Source organism: Aphelocoma coerulescens, chromosome 1 (assembly GCF_041296385.1).
Source record: "Aphelocoma coerulescens isolate FSJ_1873_10779 chromosome 1, UR_Acoe_1.0, whole genome shotgun sequence".
NCBI classification, from domain to species: domain Eukaryota; kingdom Metazoa; phylum Chordata; class Aves; order Passeriformes; family Corvidae; genus Aphelocoma; species Aphelocoma coerulescens.
The window spans coordinates 70619640-70633286 of NC_091013.1; the positions used below are offsets into that span (position 1 = coordinate 70619640).

Sequence of the window (13647 nt, forward strand, 5' to 3'; positions counted from 1 at the left end):
TCCAAACTCCTAGGTCTGTTGGAAAAACATCTGTTTAGCCACAGGCCCCAGCAATCTCCAACAAAAGTTAGAGTTATTTATGTGTCTCTGGAAATATAAACAGCAACACAGACTCCTTGCAGAGTTATCACAATAGCCTCTCCTGAGGTACTCTGTACTTCATGCTGCAGGCAGAGAAACGGGACAGATTAAATTATGAGATCATGTTACAATTTGTTACATTCAGTATCTTTATTTCACTTCTGAGATTGTTATAAAAACAATATAACATTCATCCTGTCAATTAGCAAAGACATCCCTCCCACAGTCACTCTGCACAATCTTTTCAAGAAATAAACCAGAAGTTTTGCACACATGTCACAAAAATATTTTGAACAGATACAATGTTTAATCTGGAGCATTGAGTGAACTGGCAACAACATTTCATTCTATAAACACAGTTAAAAATCAAGAAAGCAGTCTACCTAAAAAACTGCACATTGAACATGCCGAGCCTGTTGCTCTTCAGAAAATAAACCACCATCCACCACCGAGCTGTCTTTGCAGCCTAAGTAGGGAGCCCCCTCTGCTCAAAGTCCTTGCTACTGCCTGCATTTCTGCTCTGGATGCACAGATGGGGTCGGGAGTGCCAGATCACTGCTTCCATGTGGGCATCAAAGGCAGCAAGTGCCCCACAGCAGGACCAAAGGAGGTGATTGCCACATCAGTTTGCATAAGCACACGGCAGCTCTCCTTGGATCTTTGCCTATTCAAGGGTTTCTTTGTTGTTAGTGAAGAGTGATTTTTTTCAAGACAATTGACAGGAGACTTGCACTGTCCCCTGATTACATAAAATAAGGCAGATTCCAGTGGTAAAACCATACTTTTATCTCCATCCGAATAGCCCATCTTTGTGCAATTCACCGGCCCAGGCAGCAGGCAGGGTGCTTAGGAGAAGGCTTTGGCAACCACCGTGCCCTGCGCAAGCCAGCTGTGCTCTGCAGTGATATTTAAAAACTCTTCTGAAGGCAACTACACCAAAGGCTGTGTTAGTTCCATGGGTCATGGCTCCGTGAGGGGATACAATCATACAGCAACAAATCCCAATTTACCTACAAATTAGCTATCCAGCTGGTGCCATCTGCCTGTCGGTGGTTACATATCACCCAGCCTCTATGGGAAGAGCCTGCTGTGTCTCCTCTGTGCTAGGACTGCTGTTTCACACATTGTGCTATGCCTGGGCCATTCCACAGCACACAGCAGCAGCTGGATGGATGGGAACTGCTCGTGAAACATCAGGTCAGGCCAGTGCCCATCAGCACTGTGCCCATGACACCTGTGCTCTTCTGGAAATGCCTCCTGAGCCCCCTCAAACCCAGGGGAGGCACACACACCTGGCTCCCCAGAAACATCAGGCCTGGATGTTTGACCAACAGCAAATATACAACACACGCACACACAAATACAAAACACACAGGCTGGGTATGACCCGGGTACAGTTTGTGCTAAAGGAGTGCCACTTTTTGTTACGTACTGCAAAGGCATCTGGCAGCTGGCGTAATGGATTGCACGGTGATTCATCGCCATGCCAGGGAAAAGCCATTCCGCATTTCATACACTCAGGGAGAGCTATTTCTTCATAATCCACAGTGCACCAGGCACCAACACATAAATATGCAGCAGTTTGAAATGTTCTCTTCTCCAGCAAGTCCTATCAGTCTATAAATAATTTTTATACATATTCTTAATACTTCATCACTTACCCTGAAATGTGTACCTTAGTACCAAAATATACACAATTGCAAAGAGAGAGACCATTTAAAGACTGAAACTGAAGGAAAAATATATTAACCATTATAAGAAGATACTAATTATTTTCTTTTTCTATACATTATTTAATAAAAAATATAATCTTAAATTACAAATTAAAATCATATCTCATATGTAAGTTTTAATTTACAGTATAGAATCATAGAATCATAGAGTGTTCAGGTTGAAAGGAACCCTAGGATGTTATTTAGTCATCTTCTAGTAATCTAGTAGATAAACATCACATTTAATACAGCATAATCAGCTTTAGTAGGTAAATAATTCTTGATTAACACAGAGCACATTTCCTTTAAAATGCTCTTTCCAGTGAGTGACATTGTTCAGATAACAATAAAACTACAATTACAGCTGAAGGCAATGCAGACATAGAGTTAGAGAGTAAATGACCACACTGCTTTATACTGAAGACCCTCCAAATGTAGCAATACAAGGCAGGCAAAATTACATAGGTTTTTTTCCCATTCTCTCTCTACTTCTACTAATAAACAATAGTGCTAACATTTCATTATTTTATCTTGTTGAGAGAAACACAAGAGGCCCTCAGACATGCAGTAATACTTTGGGATGAAATGCTGCCAGCTCCAGTTGCTCAAAGAAGAACCGCCAGCCAACCTGTAAGAGGCTTGGCCCAACAGCTCCACAGTCTCAGACCCGGCAGCAATGAAGTGCTGCACTATTACACCAAAATGCTGGCCTTTAAAGTCTCTGCACTCAACACAAATAGGATGCAGACACCATCCTGCTAAGTTATCCCAAGCTTCCAGCAGGTAAGTAGCTGGGCAGGAGCAGTGGCAGCTGTGTGCAACTAGCTGTGAGAAGTGCAGAAACGGGGTGTCCCAGCTGTGCCATGTCCCTGGGTACAGGGCAAGAGGGCATAGGATCAGGCACACAGCCTTCTGTCAACTGAGACAGTGAAGACATCCCAGTTCCTGCTTTTTGCCTTTTTTTTCTGAGCAAATCAAAGAGAAGCCCTTTAACCCTTCCCATCTCTTCCCAGTAGATGACATGACCCCTGCAATCCCTGGATATATCCCTGCTTCTTACCCCCCTGACACAGTTCCTTTAGCTGCAGTTCCCCAATGGCATCTTGAAGTAACATGTAGTCTCAGCACTACTTAGCTGATTTACCAAGAGCTACCAGCAGCACAGATTCATTTCCCCCTGTTCTTCCTCCTGCATCTGCTTTAGGAAAGAGGTTATTCTTTCCTCTGGCACAGCTTTTGCAATTCTCCTCCATCTTTCTTCTTAGTCACGATCCCTGCTCCAGTCAGGTTCTGGCTCTAGTTAAGAAACATCAGTGTTAAACCCTAGCTTGGAAAAGTAAACCCTTCTGTTTCACACCAGTCTTGGAAAATTTGACATTCAGGCTCTTCCATCACACAGTGTTTCCAAAATCTACTTTCACTTGTCCAGTTCAGCAGGGCAAAACCAAGAAGGGGAAAGCATCTGCTCAACAAAAGTTCCCAGGGAAAGTTGTGAGACAACTCCAACCACAGGTCATAAACCAAATGTACTACACCAGAGAAAATGATTTCTGGAAGCCATATGCAAGCAATAGCTTCTCAATGTCAATATCCTGCAATATCAGGCAATGTAAATGCATTCCTAATGTTGAAGCAATCACAGCATTGTGCATTCTTATTTCACATTTCCCAGGGAGATGCAAGAAAAAGGACAGTGAGGGTTATATTCAAAGGAGCAGCTCTATTTATACCTTCTTTCTACCCTCTTGGAGTAGTAAGTAATGAAGAATATAGTAACAATAAAAGCAACAAATAAAAAAGAGATAAAGGCTAATAATGATTTTCTGGTTCGGAAGAAGTGGCATTTGGGACATGAAGCAACCTCTTCTGGACACAGCAACTCAGGAGTTTCAGGACCAGGAAAACCATTATTGTCAATTATTTCTCTGTAATGTTTCAGAGAAGGCTTTGGTTCATATTGATTTGCAACATAGCTGTAGAGACCATACTTGGGGGCAGTCTTGTCATTAAAAGAATAGACAAAATATCCTTGAAGGTTAACGTTATCCAAGGTGTAAGCTGCAAAAGAAAACAAAGGGTTGAAGAAATTAATCAATGTCACTTTGCATTCAAGAGCAGTACCATACACCCATATGTAAAGGAGGGAGAGGGGGATGTTAAACCCACATCTGCACTTCTCCTCTCCAAAATTAGGTAAGGTACATATACATCTATGAAGTGTTTCTCATAAGAAGTAAGAGTCTATCAGCCACTGCCAGACAGTGTGATCTGTGAGTATCCTGCAATTTATTTCCTTGTGCTTGGTAAACACAGCTGTGAGTGCCTGACTGTGTTTAATGATCAGCATGAAGCCTATCATGAAAAGATGGCTCTCTTTGTTATGTATGAAAGAATACAGGTTTTAGGTTTCCTGCCCCTAGTTTTCTGCAGTCTGCTTCTCTGATTGCTCCTTCTCCCTTGCAGGGCACGTCCTGATGGGGACAGTCAAGGAACAGAGGATGTCAGGCCACACTTCTCACTAGCAAAGGCACAGTGACACCAGAAAAATCGCACAGCCACGCTGAGGTCTTGTACTGGGGTATCACCAGTGCAAGGTGAAAGGTTATGCAAATCACAGCCCTCTCTTGTTATTAACATAGGTTTCTGATCCAAGATGACCTGTATTAGTCTTTACTGAGAACATGTCCACAATCCATACTGCTACTGGAAGAGGCCCAGCAGCTGCAGTGTTAACCTTGAGCCATCTGTCCCGCTTGACAAAAATATCAATCCAAGGTAGTAAACTCAAACTGTAATACTTTATCTCTCAAAAATCACTGTTTTAACAAATAAAAGCAATATCTTCTAACAGATGAACACAGAACTGAATTTTCATATGCCTCTGGAAATAATCCTTTCTGAAGCCACATGCAAGACTTTAGCACCTCTAACCGACTTTTCATGTGTAAAATGAAATAATATTTACCTGCCCTTTTACAGAGCTGCTGGCCAGGATAATTAGTTGTGTTTGTAGAACTGCAGGTGGATTTAATGGCGTTACATAAATAGTTGCTGCTGTTCTTTGTTTTCAATTGGCAAAGATGTACTTAAACAGAGTACAAAGCACTTCAAAATACAGCTCAATCCAAAGGGTCCTGTACTGTATCCTGGACTCATTTATCTGCACAAACCTGTTGGCTCTCCTGGAACAATGCAGGTGAGCAATATTACATGCACAAACATTTCCACATGCAGCCCCTGAAACCAGCTGGAGGAAGAAGGCAGAATAGGGACTTTAAGGCCAGGGCATACATGTACCAATCCCACTATTATTCCTCTACATTGTGATACTGAGGTAAGGACACAAGATTTCTAATTCATCTTAGTTACTGCACCGGGTCTTGCAAAAAAAGAAATGCAAACTCTTGGAGAAACCTGAATCAGTCATGATGCCAAGGTTATGTAACAACAAGATGGACAAAAGTGCAATACGAGAGTGGGAGAAGAAAAAAAATGGAAAAGCTGATGGGCCAAACACTATGGAGGAGTGTACAGTATCTAAAGTGGGAGATGAAGCTTTAGGAAAAGCATTATAGCTAGTTAGCAGAGACATATTTATCCATGACAAAGAAGGTGAACAGATAGGAAAATAGGTTAAGCTGAGAAACACAGGAGCTATTTACAGACTGGACAGAAGAGGGGAGAAAGAAGTGACAGGGAGACAGTGGTACCAGAACAGTACAAAGGGCAAAGTTCTGTAAAAAACAGATGCATGTGTAGGTGTTCTCGCTAATGCGAACTGGGAGAAAAGCCCATATCCACAGACACTTTGAAAACAGAAGTGCCAAGGAGACAAGCAATACAGAATAAAAACAGTTTGAAACCATAAGCCCAAATATAGCCAAAATATGGTTTTTAACTATAAATTTATAAAACACACACCCAGTGCTACAAAATGCTGGACAGTGAACTCTTGGGCACTTAATATTGATGTTCAGTAATTTGCGAAAGAGGTGGAAATTAGAGAGGAGGAAGTTAAGGCCAATAGTTAATAAAGTGGACAGGAACTGCCAGCCATCCTTCACTACCTATCAAAAGAGTGGAACAGATTATATAAAGCTTGATAAATATGATATTTAGGAGATAATACATGATCAACACCAATCATCTTAGCTTTATGAAAAATAAATCTTGTCAAACTAACTTGACATCTTTTTTTCTGAGATCAGCAGATCAATAAAAGTAATGATGTTTGATGTTATATACTTAGAGCTTCACAAGGCAAATGACTTGGTATTATATGGCATTTGGATCAAGAAAATAGAGTGTTATGAGGTCAAGGGAAGACCATAATAAATAGATTTCAACTGGTCTCAAGTAGAATTAAGTAATAGACTAGAAACGTAAATGCAGGTATTTCTACCACGTGTAGTGTCACAGTGGGTGTATTTCTACCATGGTCATGGAGCTCAGCTTTTAGTACTAAGTCATTTAATGATCTTAAATATATAAGCAATCTGAAATAAATGTTAAAACTGTTTCTCACAGACTCTGCAAGTATCACAAAGATTAGAGACATAACTTAGCTAGTGTAGCAAGGCTTGCACAAGCAAGCAGCTGGCATTTGAACACAACCAAACGTGAAGATGTCAAAGAACAAGCAGACCTACTTTTGAAGAGGCAGTTCTCCTTGGAATGGGGGGCAGAAATCTGTAACTGAGTTTAAAATCTCAGTAAATCACCACAGAATTTGTGTAACCAACCTGTTGTCATGGCCAAAAAGGCCAAGAGCCTACTTGCATGTAGAAAAGAGGAAGGTAAGAGGTTATGTTATACCTGCCTAAGTATGGCTGTGTCAGGAACAGTGTGTCCAGGTCTGGGTTTACCCCTCTCATGAGGAATCCTAGCATACAGGGAAAACTTAGTAACTCAGAGCTTTGATATGATGTTTTATAGCAAGGGACACAAAGAGCTTTGTCTGTATTTTCTATCAAAGAGATAAATGAGAGATAACTTGTCTTCTGTCTGCAAATACCTACACAGGTAAAATACGGGTGGAAATGCACAACAAAATTGCTGAAAGTTGAAGCTAAAGAAATTAATAGTAGAAGTAAGAATCTATACACATACTGTGAGGTGCCAAAGATTATTCATCAGTAAAAATTATCTCATTTGGGTCTTGTGCCTTTCTGAAAAAACAGCATGTGTTGTATGACAGGATGACTCAAAATGCCTCCTTTTTGCCTTATAATTTAGGAATCTTTGAGACAGAGAAAAAGACTGGTTTGTGTTCTGAATAGCAGGAAACAGTCCAGGAAATGGCATAATGAGGTAGACAGCTGAATTATTATTAAGATCACTGTTGGATAAGATCACTGTTGGATAAGATTCAGAGACAGCTGAGGAACAGAACTGATACCCAGCCCTAAGGCACATCAGTGAAGAGAAGCAACAAAGCAAAACAACAGCAGAACTGCAGTAAGATGAAAATCTGACTAAATACATGTGGAGCTACTCACATAACTTCTATTTAAATGTACTGAATCTATAAAAAAGTTCTTCTGCTGTCTTATGCAGAATATGAGCAAGGTCAGTCTTCCTGATGTTTAGTAACATCAATCAGTCATAAATCGAGGGGAAAATCACCTGTTACACTGTAGTAACATCTCATTTATGGAGTATTCTACAAAGGACATGTCTTTTAAAGCTAAACATACTCTATCACACTGTGTATACTAATAGTGGGATTTGTGACATATAAACCATCTGTGGTTCCTTACCTTTTAAAGCTTCGTTGATGTAATTCTGTATGTAATACACTCTGAGCTTATCGTGCACCATATTCTGGTCATCATCAATCCCATTAGCCATAACATAAACTGGGACATCACCGTACTTTGATTTCACCCACTTGAGCAATTTACGCAGTCCCCAGGGCACTACTGCAACTCTGCTGGGAGAGTGAAGCCATGTGATGTCATTGATCATTTGAACTTCAAGGTAGTGGTCATATTTTACTGCATCTTCTTTCTCTGAGCCCACAAGGGTAGTAGTGTAGTGACTCAAGGCAAAAAAATCAAATGAGCCCTGTATTAATTTCTTTTCATCTTCTGAGAAGTAAGGCAAGTGGAAATTATACAGGTCAACACTGTTTATTCGGTGAAGCCATGCTCTCATCACTTCTGGGTAGTCTCCATTCCCAAAGATGGGCTCTGCAAGCCAGCCAACGTCAAACTCTAAAATCCTGTCGGCAACTTCTTGGTCATTCCTCGAAAAAGGACAAGCTGGTTCTACCCAGTCAGCTTGCAAAGCTATAGATATTTTGCCCTTCTGAGATCTCCTGAATTCTTTGTCATAAAGATGCCACACTTTTGCATGGGCTTTCAATAGGTTGTGCCCTGCTGTGTATGTCAGGTTTTTCACAGATGGTTCATTCATGGTGATCCAAAATTTGACATGATCCCCAAGACTTGTAAAGCAGAATCTGGCATACTCAACAAAAGCCTGAACAGTTTCTGTGTTTTCCCAAGCTCCATATTTGGCAAGAGAAACTGGAAGCTCTTGATTCTCAATCATAGGTTGCCATAAAGCAACAACAGGAGTTATGTTAACTCTGAGAAGTTCACTAGCAAAACACTGATAGTAATGTACAAGTGTGTGGTTGATTAGAGAAAGGTTACCTAAAGGAAGGATTAAAGACCATTTCAGTGAAAAATGGAAGTGTGTGACATGCATTTCTTGCAGAAGAGAGATCTGGAGCCTGATAGCAGCAAAGTCAACACAGTGACGCTTGCGCTTCGAGGCGTAAACTCCATCCACTTTAATGAGCTTCTTTGTCTGGTGAACATCCCACACATAAACACTGGAGTCAAGAAACTGGGCAGGTGTAGTGTCTACCTAGGAAGAACAAGAAACACACCAGATTCAAGCTGTTTGTTCTAGGTAGGTGGGAGCATCATAACCATCAGGCACAGCCTAGTGAAAGAATATCCTAAGTCAAAACATTACATTCAGCATCTCTGATACTGGCATCTCGTGCTCATATGAATGAATGACTTTTCTGTTAACAAGTGATGTCAGGAAAGTACCACATCTATATATAATTTCTACCCTACTTTTCAAACAAGCTTATGCTAATGGTAATCATGTTTATGTCTTCTCTAAGTTGCTCCAGTTTCCAGAAGAAACAAGGGATTGTTCAGGGATAAGGCACTAAGCCTTCAACAGATCTCAAGAGAAGGAGATCTTCAGTGAAGATGACAGTAATTTTTAAAATTTTTTTCTTTCAAGATTAAGAAGGGCCTACAGAGAGACTGTCTGTTGTAAATTACCCAGTACATTCAGTTTCAAGACCACTCCCTGAAAGAAATAATGAATACATCATTTCTGTGCTCTGTTCCTTTCCTGACTATGATGAAAGATGAATAATGCTCTGCACTTGATTTTTTAGCAAAAATTTGGTTGACAAGCAAAATTTTTCCTTCCTGCTAAAGGCATCCATCCATTTTTAATTAATTCATACTGAAGTCATTTCCAAGTTATTTCAGCAGGCTGTTGACGTCTGAATGAATTTTTTGGGGCCTCTGAGTAAACCCATTATATGTCACTCCAACAAAAAATGCATTTCCCAGACGGCTTTAGGGTTTCAGATGTCAGAACTGCCTGTATGACACACAGTAACAGAGTAAAAGATGAGCTTCTCAGGGTCGCTCAGAATTATACTTTCACTTTTTAATGAACACAACAAGGACTAGAAAATGAAAAATTTAACTACTTAAAATAATGCACAGTGTGAAATTTCCTCATTCATACTTTGTGTAATTCTTTCTAGATCCAAACCACAGGATAGCGGTACCTTGGTCTTTATTTGTCCTTTTCTCTTTCTTTTTAATCTTCAGTGTGCTGTTTCCCCCTAAGTTCAGATTCCTTGTCCTGCCCTCTGTTTGAAAAGCAGGTGTCAGCCTACAACCAGTGTTCAACTTGTAGCTGAGGCTCTGCAGACTGTATAAAAGAAGCTGCCGAAAATCAGTTGCTATTTTCTCCGGAGAGGTCAGTACTGTGCTTATAGAAGAAAGTAATAAAAAACAGCATGTCTGAGGGAAATTGCTTTTCTGGAGAATTGTCCCTTGTAGATTACTAAAGCATGCATTGCCACTAATACTGTGGGAATGCTGTCAAAACAGTTTTTCCACTGTGATGCATCTACAAATCAAACTACCTAAGCCTTACAGCACAAAATGTTTGAATGGCCTTTTGAAACGAAAATATTCAGCTTTGAAGGTTTTGGGGATGGGAGGGATTTTTTTAGCTGTTGTAGGCTGACTGACTCCGCAACTTTATAGTTGTTACTGACTCCAAAAGCAGCAATTTCATTTCCAATTCTTAATCTATCTGAGAGCTAGGAGGATGACTTGAATTTTCTTGGAAATTGGTGCACAAGGTAAGGAAGCTGCAGTATTTTTCAAGAGAACAAAGCCAAATCTTACTTTTGGAGTGAGAAAAAACAAGCTCCTCACACTCTAGCCTTAAGAAAGATTCTGCCTTTGTGGAAAATATAAATTAAAAATTCTGTTCTTGGATCAAGCCTTGGCTTTGAATTTACACCTCTTTACTGTGGTTAGAGAAGCTCTGCAACCCAAAATAACATCTGAGAATTACAGAGCCCAACAGTTAAAGCAATCATAAGTAAGGTACAATTTTCACTCGTGTTATAAAGTCTTATAATTTGAAAAATTCTCTTGAAGTATCAAATCAGTTGAAGTAGAGATTGAGAGCTGTGAACCAGATCCATAACCTAGCTAGGTTCTATCCAGGGGCACTGCAGGCCCTCATCAGACACAGTATGACATAAAATGAAATATAAGGAATACAAAAATTTCATCTAAATCTAATACTGTTCACTTCCTTTTATATAAAATCCTTCTAAGAATGGTACCAGGATGCATATGCATAAGATGTAGAAACATGCCACTGGAGTTTGAGTTTTCAGGAAGTTTTCTACAACATATATTTACAGTTTAGCAGATTTAATTGACTTCCCTCTGAAAAGAACTGACTTCCCATAACTGATCACATATGTTAAGGGAAGATGAGCATCAGACTACTTTCCATTTCCATACATTTTTCTAAAATGTTATTTATAGTATCTCAATCTGACTGGTTCTCTTTGGCCACACACAGAAAGTCTGGTGAAAAATGAAAGAAACAGTGTTTGGCACAAAAGCCTTGTATCCGTCTCCTTGCAGCACTCTGGTAATACACACCTAGAGTGTGGCAAAGACACTCTATTCAGCAAACGTCACTGTGAACTTGTGCACTGATCTGGCTGGACAGCCTGTCGGCTTTATTATCAGACTCACCTGAATGTAGTTGTCAACAATTCCCCAAGCAAAGCCACAGGGAAAAATACCTTCTATGGGCTGGTTTTCAGGCAAAGGTGGGAAGCCATTTTTTTCTATCACCTTTTCATAGAACAAGACAGAAGATTTGGGCATCAACTTCTTGTCATGACTTTGAAAATCAACATAAAACAGTCCACGTCGAATGCTGTATCCCCTATGCCACTCAAAGCCATCCAGGAGGGACCAGACTGTGTAGCCAAACACATTAACTCCGTCATACCGGATAGCTGAGGAAAGAACAAACCCAAACTTATCGTGGTGCTCATTTTTCTTCTGTAGATTACACTGTACCAGCAATGCTTGCAGCATTAGTGTCTAAGAACAATGCAACAGGTCAGATAAGTAACTCAGGGCCTTCCTCAAGGCCTATTCAGGGAACGTATTTCAATTGCCCTCAGGGAGCTGCCAGGTTATGGTAGAAGGCAGCAGGGGTACCTGGCTTGGCTTTAAGGAAGCGAGATTTAGAAAGAGAAGCTGTGCAGCAGTGGTTTGAGCAGTGCTGCTCATCAGGCGTTCCAAACCTGAGCCTTGGAGCAGAGCCTGAGCCATGTGCAGCCACGGAGCCAGTGACTGCCCTGCACTGCCCTCTGCTCACACTGCAGCTCACTCCGGGGCAGCTGTTACTGCAGCACTACCCTGTATGCAAACAAAGTTATACTCCTTTTCATCTCCTCCACTCCAAATACATATTGAGAAAAACCTGACAGCACATTTGGAGTGCACATGAATTTTTATTACCACAGATTCTAAGTAGAAGTGATTATGCAGAAAGACTCTGTTTATTTGGTAATTCTGTCTCTTTACATCTTCTATGGCACAGCATTTTCCAGCTCAAATATTTAAGGGTTTCTAAAAATATGTGCATGTTTTAGGTCAAGTGTTTGACTTATAAAAATCACCACAGACTTCAAAGGTTAATGTCAGGATCTATTGGCATCTGCTAGTATTACCAGCATTATTGTAAGATTCCAAATGGTACTTTTAGTTGTATTAAACACTGAGATTCAGCAAAATGTTCCTGAGCAAGGCTCAGCTCCAGGAAAGCACAAAGGAGTGTGCTTATTCTAATTACATAATTAGACCCACCCTAATTCAGCAATGCATTTAAGCACATTCTTAAATGTTCTTTTGAACTGTTGTTTGGCTCTGTAAAAAGTTTATCTTTATTACTCACCATTTTCTGTCAGCCCAAACTGGATACTGACTGAACATAATATTTACCAGCCTAGTAACACTGAAAGCATTATTTCAGGCAAGCAGAATAACAAGATCCTAATTTCCTGGCTTTACTAATGCGCCTCATTACAATCAGTTACGAGGGACCACATGGATTCTTGATTGTAACCCTGTTTCAATCACTTAAAGGAACAATGGGGTTAAATAAGCAACAAATTTGGCCCAGTTTTTGTCAGAGGTCATGAGAAAATGTCTAAGGAAATGGAATATTTCTCCTCCTAAAGGCACCATTCTTTTGTGTTTGGCAAATGTCAGTATTTTTCTAACCTCTGCATGCACCCATGATGACATCTGCCATACCAGCAGAGTAAAAGCCAGTACAGGTCCACTGTGTGAACCAGTCTCAGTGAGAATTTCTTTGAACAGCATCTCACCCTTCTGTAAGTCATCACACAGCACCCCCACACTTCCTGAGCACCCTGTAAAAATCCTCCTCAAATACTTTTACAAAACTGTATTAACTTTTAAATGTCACCTACGAAAGAAGCAACTCGAAAAATGTTGGGAAGTTCCAAGAAGTCTGGAAGTCTCAAACACAGTGTCCCACATGGATTGCATATTACTGGGAGACCACAATGAAAATTAATGGTTTGGGGTTTTTTGGAGTCTCTTTCTTTCTTTCTGTGTATGTCTCTTTTTTCTTTATGTCTGTTGGTGACCAAATGGGGCTGACTGAAACCTAGACTGTCCTTGCTTTTGAAAGCGAATGGCCTTGTCCATACTACCACTGCAAGTGACTCCTGACCTTGAGCAATCCCACACAGCACACCTAGAAGTGTGATACTGCACAGACCAGAACTCTGCCAGAACTGGGTTAAAAATTAAACAGCAGTTCAGCTCATGCTCTGTTTGGCTCAATAGTATAGAAGTCATGCAAGGAAACATGGCAAACCCACAAGTATCAAATACAGATCTTTAAAACCCTCTGCTCAGCTGCTCTCCAACCCCAGTGCCTGAAGGGGAAGTGTGTGAAGCCCTCAGCCCATGCTTCCATCTGGAAGGTGCCCAAGATCTATATTTTGCCTCTGGACATACCTGAGAATAGCCTAGTCCTATCTGTCACAGGCCTGGCTGTTCCTTTTCTGCTTAAGACTCTGAATTCAGACCTGGTAACTCCCCAGACAATGACCTGACCTCCACTAGTCAACATGACCCAGAGGAGATTGGACACCCTCCCAGGCAACATGCTCTGCTTTACCAGGCACAATCCATTTGTTTGTTGCACCAGAGACAGAGAA

At 40.7% G+C, this 13647-nt stretch overlaps 1 protein-coding gene across 2 annotated transcripts in view; it reads right to left on the reverse strand.

The window, feature by feature from the left end:
- Positions 1–212: 212 nt before the first annotated feature.
- Positions 213–13647, reverse strand: part of KL (klotho) — a 48336-nt gene continuing 34901 nt past the window's right edge. The window contains exons 3-5 of one of the 2 annotated variants that reach the window (XM_069012214.1): positions 11132–11400; positions 7553–8669; positions 213–3851 (exon numbers count right to left, since the gene is read on the reverse strand). In XM_069012214.1, coding sequence (XP_068868315.1) covers positions 3514–3851; positions 7553–8669; positions 11132–11400 — 1724 coding nt within the window. In that variant the 3' untranslated portion in view covers positions 213–3513. Of the gene's footprint in view, positions 3852–4857; positions 5041–7552; positions 8670–11131; positions 11401–13647 lie in introns of those variants that run through there. The other variant, XM_069012220.1, reaches the window with a different exon arrangement.